Below are 13,125 nucleotides of genomic sequence, written 5' to 3'. Positions count from 1 at the left end.
TTTTTGAGTGTGGGCTTTTTATTGTGTGCCCCCTCGGAAAGCGTTCATGTGCCTCAAAAGTCTTGAAAGTACTGCCTCCCCAAAGCATTTTCGTTTATCCCACACAAAAAAGACCAAGAACTCAGAAGAGTTCCTGTTTTATGATGACCATGTCAAGTTCCTAGTTCTGGGGTTAATTTTGTACAGCGTTAACTGCAGATGTGCCATTCGGTTACTTTTTACCTTGTGTCACCTCTGACAAAGTGTTTGATGTTCTTATTGTTGGGAGTGCTGGTTGAAACTGTCACAGGCCAAAATAAGTTTCTGTGTTGTTTTCAAATTCCTGGAGCCTAAAAATATGCCGTAGTCTTGATTCCCATGCCGATTGATTGGGAGCTGAGACGGTGGCTTTGGAACAACACAGCAACCGCAGCGCCACAAAGCCGCTAACCAGAACTATTCTGAGGCTGCACACCCAGCAGAGCAGTAGCAGCTCGGCTCTGTGTGGTGTGTTCACGGACGCTCAGACACAGAAGCGTTATCCCAGCCGAGAAGGATCCCAGCCAGGCGGCGCGCGCGCTCGCACAGCTGATTGAACGTCTTTAACCACCAAGTGTGGGCAAATGGAAGCGATCACACGTTTCTAAATTCACTGCCCACAAGGGGAAAAGCAAGATATTAAAAAAGGCGTCAGATGACAATTCCGGAGTTTTCATTTGAATGCATCGCTCTCAAGCACTTGGCTGTGATCTCTTGCTTGCCAGCCTGCCGGTGGCATTAAGGCCAACGATTTGCCCTTTTCACCCTTCACCTGTGTTTTTTTCTCTCCTCTCTGTCTTCTTGCTTCTCGGTATACTAGCTGACGTGGATGCAGGTAACTATCCTCTTTTTCACCTTCCTTTCATGTTCATCAAACCCGGAGAGTTGCAGCAGCCTGGCGAGGACAGCTTGGCTTCCATTCATTTCAATTCATTGGTTCTTTAGTAGAGATAGACCGATATGTTTTTTTCAGGGTCGATACCGATTATTAGTAGTCAAGGAGGCGATAACCTATATTTGGAGCTGATATTCATTTTCAGTAAAAGGGGGAGGGGATATTGGCTTAAATTTTTTTTTTTTTAAATACAAATGCCAATCTTGACTCTATTGTAATGTCTTAAAGCATATTTATTGAATTTTTTTTCCTGATTTTTCAAAATGTAGAAGTAAAAAAAAAAAAATATATATATATATATTATATATATATATATATATTTTTTTTTTTTTTTAGACAATTGACATATTTTTAAATTTCTAACAAAATGTTGAGGGAGCTCCGATAAGTACATCTTAAAAAGTGAAATGGAAACTTAAATGAGTAAATACCATAGCGCTCTCTCATTTTCTACATTAAGTTTTTTCATTTTTTCCAAAATTTAAAAATACCTGAAATCTTCAACTTTCACATTTCTTTGTTTTTAATGTTAAACAAAAACAAATGGTTCAGAAGGTTCCCAGGATCAGCAGAATCTCTTATAAAGTTAACTGAAAATTTTAATAAATAGTTCCCTGAGATTAAAATGGTTTTGGACGTCAGATTTTTAACTCATTCACTCCTAGCCATTTTCACTGAAGCAACCCCTTTTGCTCCCGGCTGTTTTACCGGATTTTGACTGATGCAAGGCCCCCAGATTATTGTGTTCTATTGCTGTAAAAACATGGAACCTACTAAAATAAAGATTAGAGTCTCTTCTTTCATCAGGAAAAAAAAGTATATTTGTATCTGTTTCCGTTTTGCAGCAATTAGCATTAGAATATAGCTAAGTTTCATCATTATTCACAATTCTGTTTAAAACACCGGCAAAAATAGCTTGTTGCAACATGGCCCTGGTTGATCTTTTATAATCTGCTGCCACCTGCTGGCCGTTTTTGTAATTACTACCAATGCTTCACCCATTCTCTGCAGTTCAGAGGCTGCATCGAAGCCTTCTGTATGCTCTAGCATTAAAAAAAAAAAAGTTTTTTGGGACCATGACAATATTTAAAATATATATTTTTATGCATTTTTGGGAGCAAATAAGTAAAAAAAAAAATAATAAAAAAAAGCAGATACCTGACATTCGTCAAAATGGCCAATATAGTCGCCAATAATCGGTCTATCCCTATTCTTTAGTGCAAACTATCTTGGAATAACCATGATACCAAACTGAACCCCAAGCTCAACTCGCCTGGCTAATACAACCTTCATCTTAGTTTGCTCTTCTTGCCCTCTCATCATCATCAATCAATCAGCCATCCTTGATCATGGAAGTAATCTTTCCTTGCTTCTTAACTTCTCAGAGTTACAATTCAGCATTCATGATCTCTCATCGACATCAGAGCATCTTACGTAGCCAAACATCTCCCAATCAGTAGAGGAGGTCGTCAGCTCCCAATTTCATCCAACCAATCGTATCATTCCAATTGAGATAATCTGAAATCCAGTTGGCCCAACAGATATCAAGTCACTTCATGTAATAATGTGAGTAATCTTTCCTTTAGGTGGTCGCTTCAAGAAGGAGATGGTGGTTGATGGGCAGAGTCACCTGCTGCTCATCAGGGACGAAGGGGGCCCCCCGGAGGCACAGGTGAGTACCGAATACATCCCCATGACTGCCGAACCTTGTCAAGGTGAAGGGGTCTTTTTGTGTGCCCTGTCCATTTTGGCTATTTGTGATGAGTCACATTGCTTCCCTTTCCTATTCCCATCTACAGTTCGCTTTGTGGGTTGACGCGGTCATCTTTGTCTTCAGCCTAGAGGACGAGATCAGCTTCCAGACAGTTTATCACTACTTCAACCGCCTTGCCAACTACAGGAACGCTGCCGACCTGCCACTGGTTTTAGTTGGCACGCAAGGTCTGACCCCAGCACACACATACACACAAACAGAACTGTACATCACAGATGTGTTGTAACTGGTTTTTGTTTCTGATACACTGTCGCCATCTAGTGGAGAGTTCATATAGTCACACTTATGATGTTAGATGGGATAGTGCTACCTTGACCAGACCTAGCAGATTAATTAGTTCCCTGATCAAGCTCGTAATGCAATTTATTCGTATATCGAATCGATAGTCCAAATTCAAATACATTTAAATGCATATTGCATAAATTTTCCCAATTAAAATTCATAATAATCATGCCCTGCCTGAAAAAAAACACCAAGCAATTGATCGTAACTGAATTATTATTATTTATTTTTTTAACGGCTCTCATAAGTCATTGTACCATTGTGTTATGGAACACGAAATTGCACAAGAAATTATCATATGTCCTTTTTTTCTACATTTTTATGTTTATGGGAAGAAACTGAATGCAGACGTGTCCATTTAAAAAAAAAAAAAAAAAAAGTTTTTGGAATAAGTGTTTTTCACAAGACAGCGACAATATGTATCATGTTAGCTTTCTCTGTATGTGATTTGGTAATTTGACTTAAAACTGTGCCCACACTGGAGTTATGCATCAATGACTTAGAATAGCCCCGCCAAAATCGGCTACCGGTAATTTAGAACAAGTTTAGCCACTGGAAGCACGATCAGAACTTCTTCTTTTTTTTACTTTAAAAAAATATATATAATAATTTTTACCTTTGATGCAGTCCATTATCTTAATTAACTATTTCATACCCTTGATTTAATGAGCTTTTTATAATTGACCTTGACTCTTTTGTGTCTTTGTTGCGGTTGTTCATTAATTTGACATCGTTCATCTTAGTATTTTAAATATTTTTAAAAATAATTAATCATTCTTTTTATTTTGAGTATCTTGGCTTAAGAATGCTGGAGACCTTTTATTAAAGAAATTGGGAACTTTTTTAATTGGGGTGAAAATGAATTGTATTGGTATTTTAATAAAAGGAATCTTTCCAACAAACAAAAAAAATAATCTTGAAGAAAATAAGAAATGCAATTATTATTATAGCTGTGTATGTCCTTTCCTGTGCATTTGGTTACGTTGAAGTTCCAAGTGCTGTCCTCTGAGCTCACTTTCATCCTAAACCAGCAGATGGCACCAAATGACTAATTCTGCAGCATGTAAAGCAAAGACTGATCAAACAAGGGATATATGTTGGTGTCTGATATTTTGATTTAGTCGCATACATCTCAAATGAATTTTTAAGTTTGAATCCATTGACTGATATAAAAGCTCTTTTCCTCAGACGCCATCAGCTCATCGAACCCGAGGGTGATTGACGACAGCCGGGCCAGAAAACTGTCCAACGACCTGAAGCGCTGCACCTACTACGAAACCTGCGCCACCTACGGCCTCAATGTGGAGCGAGTCTTCCAGGATGGTGAGAATCTTGATTGCAGAGTCCAGTCTTCTGGGAAGGTCACATTCCCCCGCTGCACATTCGCCAACTCTTAATCGCCCGTCAATTAGGGGGGAAATTGACCCGCTCAGCTATTTAGCTCTAACCGAACAGCAATTAAGTTTTATCATAGCGAGGGGAGCAAGGCAAGGAGGGGCACTGCGGAAGAGAGCCTTCCTTCCCCGTGAGGATTCATAAAACACAGACGCAATAAAGGACAAGGCACGCCCACAGTTACCAAGGTCCAGACATGGCTGATAGTCCATGCTTGGCCTGGATGCATAGCATCCATACGCTTAGAAATCAAACTATATGATTCCTGGTCTGTACTAAAGCTTACACAAGAAAGTTGCAGTTCAAATAAGGGTGCGTGTACCCCTGGGGGTACGTAAAGGCACTCCAGGGTGTACGTGAAATTTTAATTAATTTTATAATCAGTAGGCTATTCAATTTCAGTATCCTAAAAAAAAACAGCATCTCCCCCATACCCGAATGGTTTGACCCAACTTGTCATATGCCATCCTAGAATCACCTGTCAATCACTTGAACACTTTATTTAAAATGTAATTTATTATTTCTTTTTGAAAACAGAGCTTTACTATGATAAAAAAAAAACACTTTATATTGATTGCACAAATCTTTATTTATAATATATTTATTTATTTATGTATCTATTTTCATTTCCAAATTGTTCAAGAGACCACATAAATACAAAATAAATTCCAAAGTTTAATAAATCAGACAGTGTTTCAGTGAAAATGGCTGGGAGTGAATGAGTTAAAGGGGAAGTCAACCCCCCCCCCCCCCAAATTGTTTTGACAATAATATGTTCTATGCAGCCCCTCAATTCTAAATATGGTGTTCCGATTAATACTGCATTAGTTGAATATGAGTTAAGCTGCAAAATCCAGTTGTTTTTATCCATCTCAGGGGGCGGCCATTTTGCCACTTGCTGTCGACGGAAGATGACATCACAGTTGCTCAGGTCACAGATAACAACCAATCACAGCTCCGCTTCAGAAAACAGGTGAGCTGTGATTGGTCGTTACCTGAGCCCTGAGCAACTGTGATGTCATCTTCAGTCGACAAAATGGCCGCCCCCTGAAATGGATAAAAATAGCTGGATTTAGCTTCATAACTCGTATTCCACAAATGTAATATGAATCAGAATGTCATGTTTAGACTAGTGAGGTCACATATAACATATTGTCAAGAAATGTTTAAGGTTGACTTTCACTTTAATGGGGGGGGGGGGGGGGCAGGTTGGATACTAGCAGATTAACCTAGATTTGTATTCATCTGCTTTGACTCAAAGCCACAAAAAAATAATAATAATCAGGGGGAAAAACGTGCTGTCTTTAACCCTGCTTGCTTGCCTCTGTCAATGCTTAAATGCTATAAAGTGATCATTTGTGACGATTTGTGTTAAGAACTTTGTATTGTGTGCCACGGATTTGGCGAGTGTCCTGTTAAAACACTCGAAGCCAATTGCTCGGCCTGGCAAGACAACATGGTCACCTGCGAGTGCGTGCATGTCTGGAAATTAGAAATCAACATATTGAAGTTGGATGAGTGCCAGCAATTAGTAGTTGCCAAATTTGCAACCATCTCATTGCCATGGCAACCTCTGTGTAAGGAGCATGGTGTCATGTTTTAAAGAGATTTGCTTTCATTTCCCTAATGGTTTGTGGATGAGCACAGATTGGCTTATTTGTTTTAGTTTGAGACTGCGTGTGTGTGTGTGTGTGTGCGTGCGCATAAGACATGTAATGAGAAGTGAAGCCTGGTCCAGTTGGGAGAAGTGACCTCTGTGTGAGGGAAAGGGGGGGGGGGGTAGCGGGGGGTGCTGAGGTTGACTATGCTGTGGTCCTCGTCCATCAGCGTGCTAATTTAATTAGCCTAATTATGGCGACATGAGCCCCAAATGCACACACAGCGCACGCGCGCGCGCGCGCACACACACACACACACACACACACACACACACACACACACACACACACAGGCGCGTCGGTGGCTTCTTTCTCATCTGTCAGAGTGTGGAAGGCGAGCACATCGTTCACACTCCCTAACAAGCTGAGATGAGCACTCGCTAATGTTCACCCACTGCAACACAGACACACGTTAAGTTCACCTGCAGGCTACACATGTGCTATTAGGAGAAGTAGACCATGAAAACAAAAGTAAAGTTTTACGCCTTGTTTTTGTAATTGTACATCGTGTGTGTGTGTTCACCTTGAGGTACACAAATGCAATCCAAAATAGCTCCATAGTAAAAGTGATCATCATTATTGCATCGTTAGACCTTACCTTCCCAGGCAGCAGGCTTGATTGTTGTTTTTATGTTGGTTAGTTTGTTTCAGAATAGATTAATTGGGGCCAATTTAGGAATGAATGTAAATGTGGGCTATTTATGCCACTATTGTGTTCATGGAGGTGTTCCCCGGATATACAAATGCCTGTTCACAAAACTTCACAAATTGTTTTACTTTTGGTAAGGCAATTCTACTGTAGTTATTTAGGATTAGTTCATACTTCTTTTTTTTTTTTGGTATGTTGCCCTTCAAATGACAGCTTTCAAAGATTGTACATAGAATATCAGATTTTTACGCTTTGAATGTCTGCTGTCACAATTTAACTTTACAGACTGCTGACTCAGCGACACTCCCCCACCACCGCCATCTTTATGTGACGCTCTGTCATAAATCTGATCAGATCGCTGATGTTAAAGCAAGTGGTCTTCTCTCACACCGAAGTTGTGATTGATGGAGGAAGATAAATTGTTAATTAAATTATTAAATTAAATGGGCAGTTTAAATATTTAGCGCATCCTTATAATAACTGTTCTTAACACATACACTGCCTCCTGCTGGCTGCACGCACCATTTGAACCAACAGAGCACGGATCTATCCAGACGTCCAGATAACACGTGTTTTTTTGGGGACTGTAGAAGAAGCCAGCGTCTACATCAGGAGTGGCCAAGTTCAGTCCTCGGGAGCCCCTATCCAGCCTGTTTTCCATGTTTCTCACCACTAACACACCTGATTCGTTATTAGGCTACTACAAAGCTTGCTGATGAGCTGATCATTAGATTCAGTTGCGCTGAAGGAGGGAGGCATGGAAAACAGGCTGGATAGGGGCTCTCGAGGACCGGACTTGGCCACCCCTGGTCTACATGAACTCCACAACTAAAAATCCTGAGCTGACATAGTATTATTGTTATTATCCAGAACCTGCTGGCTGAAATGGTAAATTGTAAAAATAAATAAATGACTAAATAAATGAATAAAGTGAAAATAAAAACGAATATAACAAATATTGAAAAATGTAATTAATAAATAAAAATATTAATTGAATTAAAAACAACAACGTATATATATCTTTAAATAAATAAAAGTACAAATAAAAAAAGCTGAAAAAATTAAAAATAAATATAAAATGAAATGTTGAAATAATACAAAAATTAATATACAAATATAAATAAATATCAATCAATATATAAAAACGCCTGCAGCATGAAATAAATAAATATGAGAACAGAGCGTTTTTATTTATTGATTGATATTTAATTCTATTTATATATATTTTTTTTAATTCATTTCCACATTTTTATTTTTATTTTTTGAATCTCGTGTTGTTGTTTTTATTCATTTTTACTTATGTTTATTTAGGGATATATTTTCTTTGTTTTGTTTTTATTTCCATTTATATTTATTTTTTGTATTTAATTTTTGAATTATTTTTTATATCCGTTTTTATTTTCACTTTTATTCACTTATTTATTTAGTCATTTATTTAGTTGTAATTATGACCGTTTTAGTCCTCCATATGCTGAGACCTAATAGCCATTGTGCCATTCCAGTCAAATAAGATCCTCTTTCCTTTGCTCCTATCAAAGTTTGAACAATGCCGCCAGATGTGGTGAACATAGCGCGCAAAGAAATTATTTTAGGATGCGTTTTATGTCAGACAGAATTCACAAGTCATAATCTCAATTGGAATTTATTTCGCAGTGAGTTTTGACACCTCATCTAGCCGACGATGTTCTCTCTGTGGCTGCCCTTGGCTCGCCTCGCCTTGTGACACTGGGAGGTAAATGTTTACGATGGGCTCCTCATCAACCAATTTTAACGAGTTTAATTAAAGCAATTGCGTCGACTGTATTTATTGGCTGATTGGATCGGAGACAGAAGACACTCAGTGAAGTCTTAACTCTCTCATCCCCTTTCAAATGAACTTGTGAAGTTTTAATCCACGTTCAGCATGTTCGACCCTTTTTCTGTTTTGAAAGTAGAAATATGATCAATGTTCTGTGGTACAATTTTTTTTATTTGTAAGTCTTTGCTGCTAAGATCTAATGTTACAGAATAATAGCCGGGTTTACATGGAGCCACGTATTCCGGCCAAACGGTATGAAAACATGCAATATGCAATATGCAACATATTAATACCTAAATCGGAATCAAAAGGCTGAATCCAAATGGAAATTCATTCGGAATCACAGGGGTGGTATATCCCTTTGGTCAATCCGAACGAGCGTCATCTATACACTTCATTCGGAATGGCGAGGGTGCGTCCGGCATGCGCATGTTCTGTCTTGACGTAAATGCGTCTTGACGTCAATGGCGCTGTCTCCACAGAGCTTGTCTGCGAGGGGAGAACTTGTTTTTAAGTATTTGAAACTTGTTTTTATCAAGATGTTGCGTCAAAAAAAGTGTTAACATTATCACAACTACTCTGCTAAATGACGAATGAACTCCATCTTTATAAATCACGTGATCGATGTCCGTGCGTTCCGCGGCTGCCACGGGGCTGATCTGATGAAACGGGGGAGCATATAAACGGCAGATCGGAATGAATCGCGTCACATGTAAACAGGTGACCAGAGATCTTTATTCGGAATGACTAAAAAGTCTCCACGTAAACCCGGCTAGTGTCACCACCTAGGTCAAATATTTGCATAGTATCTCTGCAAGAGATTGACGGCCATGTTTTTTTTTTTTTTTTTTTTGTGCTACAGTTGCTCAGAAGATCGTTGCCACTCGGAAGAAGCAGCAGCTGTCCATCGGCCCGTGCAAATCGCTCCCGAACTCCCCGAGCCACTCGTCCATTTGTACCACGCAGGTGTCCAATGTCCAGGTCAACCAGGTGAGTGGGGCCGCTCGACGCCAGGTAGCGCTTCACTAAATCGTTTCAACCAAGAAGTGTTTGAATTTGAGAAAGGAAAAAAAAAAAATCTAAATGTGGTCATGTAGACTTTCAGTTTTAATTGTAGACTGTTTACAAAAACATAGAATTACGGTTTTGTGTGATATTGACGAGATAAATGTAAATACAGTGGTATCATATTTCGGACATGGAACATGTCATAATATATGGCGTCTTGTCGCCAAGGTATATTTCAAATTTGGCATTTAGTTTTGCTCCCATTCCACTTTTTGCGTACCACTGCAACACGAAAGTGGCAATCTGTCATCCATTCACAAGAGAATGCGTATTTTACTCTAACTCGACTAACAAGTTAAGTTAGGAATCTTTGTCAATTGGCTTAAATTTCAGGATGAACCTTAAAATGCACTATGACCTTTACCGGCGAACTTAATTTGATGTCAAAGTGCTGAAATAAAAAGTTTTGTGTCTTTCTGTACCTCTTCCAGTTTCTCTGTATTTTTTTTTTTTTTTTTTTTAAAGAGCTCAGTATTGTTCATTCGGTAATGTCATCATCATTGCTCTTTAAAAAAAAAATATATATATTTTTTTTTGTATGTGTATGTGCGTGCGTGTGTGTATTCGTTAGTTCACCAAAAACCTATTAAAAAAAATCCCATACCGTTCACCTAAACGCCGTCAGGAGACCCGAGGAAGGACCAATTTCCAAAACCAGTTTCTCTGTATTTCTGTTGCAACCTGCTGGTAACACTCTAAAGCAGAGGTGGGCAATCTCGGTCCTCGAGGGCCGGAGTCCTGCAGGTTTTGGAGGTCTCTCACTTCCAACACAAGCTGATTCCAATCAACAGGATCGTTATCAGGTTTATGCAGAGCTTGCTGATGAGCTGATCATATATCAGCTGTGTTGGAGAAGGGCAACATGCAAAACCTGCAGGACTCCGGCCCTTGATGCCCACCTCTGCTCTAAAGGCTTCGTTCACACTGCAGGTCTTAATGCTCAATTTAGATTTTTGGGTGAAATCTGATTTGTTTTGAGTGAGCGTTCATATTACTTATTAATTGCGACCCCAATCTGTCTGCTGTGTGAATGTTATGCTTCCCCAAAGTGACCCGCATGCGCAGAAGAAGATACAACGTCACTCGCAAAGCTGTGTTTGCGGAAGTAAAATGCGTTTGGTCCAGCGTCCCAGTTGTATGTTTCAATTTTCTGTAAGCTTCATTTGTAAATAAATCAAATGCATGGTCCAACGTGTCAGGGCCACTGACTTTTATAAGTCGGTCGTCAGGGCTCATATTTTTACCATCTCATATCTACAGAGGAGTGATGCGGGAGGAGGTAGAAATAATATTTTGTGAAAATGAGGCGAGCCTGTTCGAGCGCTTCATCTCACGGAGACCTCTCCTATTTTTTTCCCCCTCCCCTAGCGATGACGTCACGTCATTGCCGAGCGCAATAAATGAGTCGTCTGGCGTGACTAAATTACTAACACAGTATCACCACAAATGTCAACTGTATGCTTCATGTTTCAAGTGGGATTCAATTAAAGCCACAACTGTTACTCAAAACAACTTTACCGATTGACGTACGTCTCCCGTGCGGACCTTGCGGATGCGTCAATCATAAATCAAGCCATTAATGCCCCCGCCCGCGCGGAGCGCATATTGGACTTTTGATGACGTATGCGTATGTAAAAATGTGAACTACATGACAAAGATTCGAGTTGAACCAGGAAGTGTATTGGTTCAATCATGGATCAAACACCTGATTTGAATTCTGCCATTTGGCTCCTTGTTCGAGAACAGGAAACGTTGAACATGTGAATTCCAAAAATATACATGAGGTTCATTTAGGTTCACCTGTGAAGCTTACAGTGTATATTGGTTTCATCCGAAGATGTCACTCAAAAGCCCAATATGCTGAACTTTCTGTTACTCTCATACATCAATAATCAACAATAAAAAGGTGATGGAAAAATGGTACTGGGCGGAGATTTTGGACAAAGCAAAATTCTCGTGCTCATGAGCACAACTGTAGATATCACCATTCACCACTAGTTAGCAGACATCCAGTCGTGCTCATAAGTTGATGGGGCTCGAGTTCCCTGTCAGAACACGGTCACCGAACGAACTTGTTCCACTTCCTCAATGCCTTGTTGTTTCAGACAAGTAATGGCGGCGGTAGTTTGAGTGACTACTCGTCGTCGGTGCCATCCACGCCGAGCACCAGCCAGAAGGAGCTGCGCATCGATGTCCCGCAGACCACCAACACGCCCACGCCCGTCCGCAAGCAGTCCAAGCGTCGCTCCAACCTCTTCACGGTGAGTTTGTGTCGACGTGCGTTTGCCGCTTCTTGACGACATTGTTGCGATCGCTGAATGATCTCTTGCACAGTCGAGGAAGACCAGCGAGACGGACAAGGATAAGAAAGGTCTGGAGGCTCGATCCGACAGCATCGGCAGCGGGCGAGCCATTCCCATCAAACAGGTAAGACTTCCTGTCTGCTCGCTCTTCATTAAGAGTGAAATCACACACTTGACATCAATTAGAGCGCCAAGCTCTCCCGGGTCCTCCAAGCGCATCATTAGGAGACTGCCGCCTCCCCTCCCTCTGTTCCCCCACTTGATCGCCCACTTCACGCCACCGCGTAGCACTTCAAGCTGCTTCCTTTGCATTCGCACTCTCATCTGCAGACCAGCGCTTTGGCGGGCGCGCTGGCGTTTTCAAGGAATAAAGGACCGAGAGGAAGGGGAGGGCGAGCAACCTGCTGTGACGGCGAGGGGAGCGTCGGAATTGGCTCTTAATTTGCGGCCAGCGTGTCGTGGCGGCGTCCCCGACAAGCATATCAGGCAATTAGCGAGCGCTAATCATGACCCTCGTGTCGACGCCGCAGCCTCGTTTGTAATCTCTTAATGAACAAATTGCATCTCTGATTAGGGGCCGTCTCACCGGGAGAGAGCAGGCGAGACGGTAGCGGAGGCATCAGTAATTGCCTCGGGATGGCGTTCCCATCGTGTATTTCAAAAGTTGTGATGTAAATGCATCTCAGTGGGGACAGTCCACATTTTTGGTGGTATTAATTTACTTTGAGAGCAGTTAGTGTCATAACGAAATTATCTGACGTGTGGGACAAATGTCTCTCTTAGAGCTGTCAAAATTAATCAATTAATCGACAAGTAATCGATTATCAAATTAATCAACAGCCGCTGTTTAAATTCAAAATGTGCAAATCCTCCATTTTAAGTCAGTAATTATTCTCTGATTTCTGTAGTTCTTCATCAGAGTAGACTGATTATCTTTTGCATGCTTTTACATGCCCGAAAATGTCGGGTCGAGTACAACATCAATTACCTCTCGTTGATATTGCTGAATTGATGTCTTGTTGGTTTTTAGTCACTAAAAAATACAAATACAAAAAAAAGCTGTAATTATAGAAGAAAATAGTTTTGTAATGCACATTAACGCAAAATAACATTTGATACGATTAATTATTATTATTATTAATTAATAATTCTATGAATAATCGATAGTGACAGCCCTAGTCTCATTGCTCGTAGGGCTGTGCAATTAATTGAAATTAAATTACAATTTCAATTATTACACTTTACAATTACAAAATCGGCATAATCGTAAACTAAAATAAAAGAT

General features: G+C 40.3%; 1 protein-coding gene across 3 annotated transcripts in view; it reads left to right on the top strand.

The window, feature by feature from the left end:
- Window positions 1–13,125, top strand: part of agap1 (ArfGAP with GTPase domain, ankyrin repeat and PH domain 1) — an 86,308-nt gene that overhangs the window by 26,833 nt on the left and 46,350 nt on the right. For 2 of the 3 annotated variants that reach the window (XM_086067891.1, XM_086067890.1), the window contains 6 exons: window positions 2,500–2,585; window positions 2,713–2,854; window positions 4,158–4,292; window positions 9,332–9,459; window positions 11,643–11,798; window positions 11,872–11,964. In XM_086067891.1, coding sequence (XP_085924017.1) covers window positions 2,500–2,585; window positions 2,713–2,854; window positions 4,158–4,292; window positions 9,332–9,459; window positions 11,643–11,798; window positions 11,872–11,964 — 740 coding nt within the window. Of the gene's footprint in view, window positions 1–838; window positions 854–2,499; window positions 2,586–2,712; window positions 2,855–4,157; window positions 4,293–9,331; window positions 9,460–11,642; window positions 11,799–11,871; window positions 11,965–13,125 lie in introns of all 3 variants that reach the window. The other variant, XM_086067889.1, reaches the window with a different exon arrangement.

Source organism: Leptonotus elevatus, chromosome 2 (genome assembly GCF_054856555.1).
Source record: "Leptonotus elevatus isolate MCC_2025b chromosome 2, RoL_Lele_1.0, whole genome shotgun sequence".
Taxonomy (NCBI): Eukaryota; Metazoa; Chordata; class Actinopteri; order Syngnathiformes; family Syngnathidae; genus Leptonotus; species Leptonotus elevatus.
This window is presented reverse-complemented; position numbering and strand designations above follow the sequence as displayed.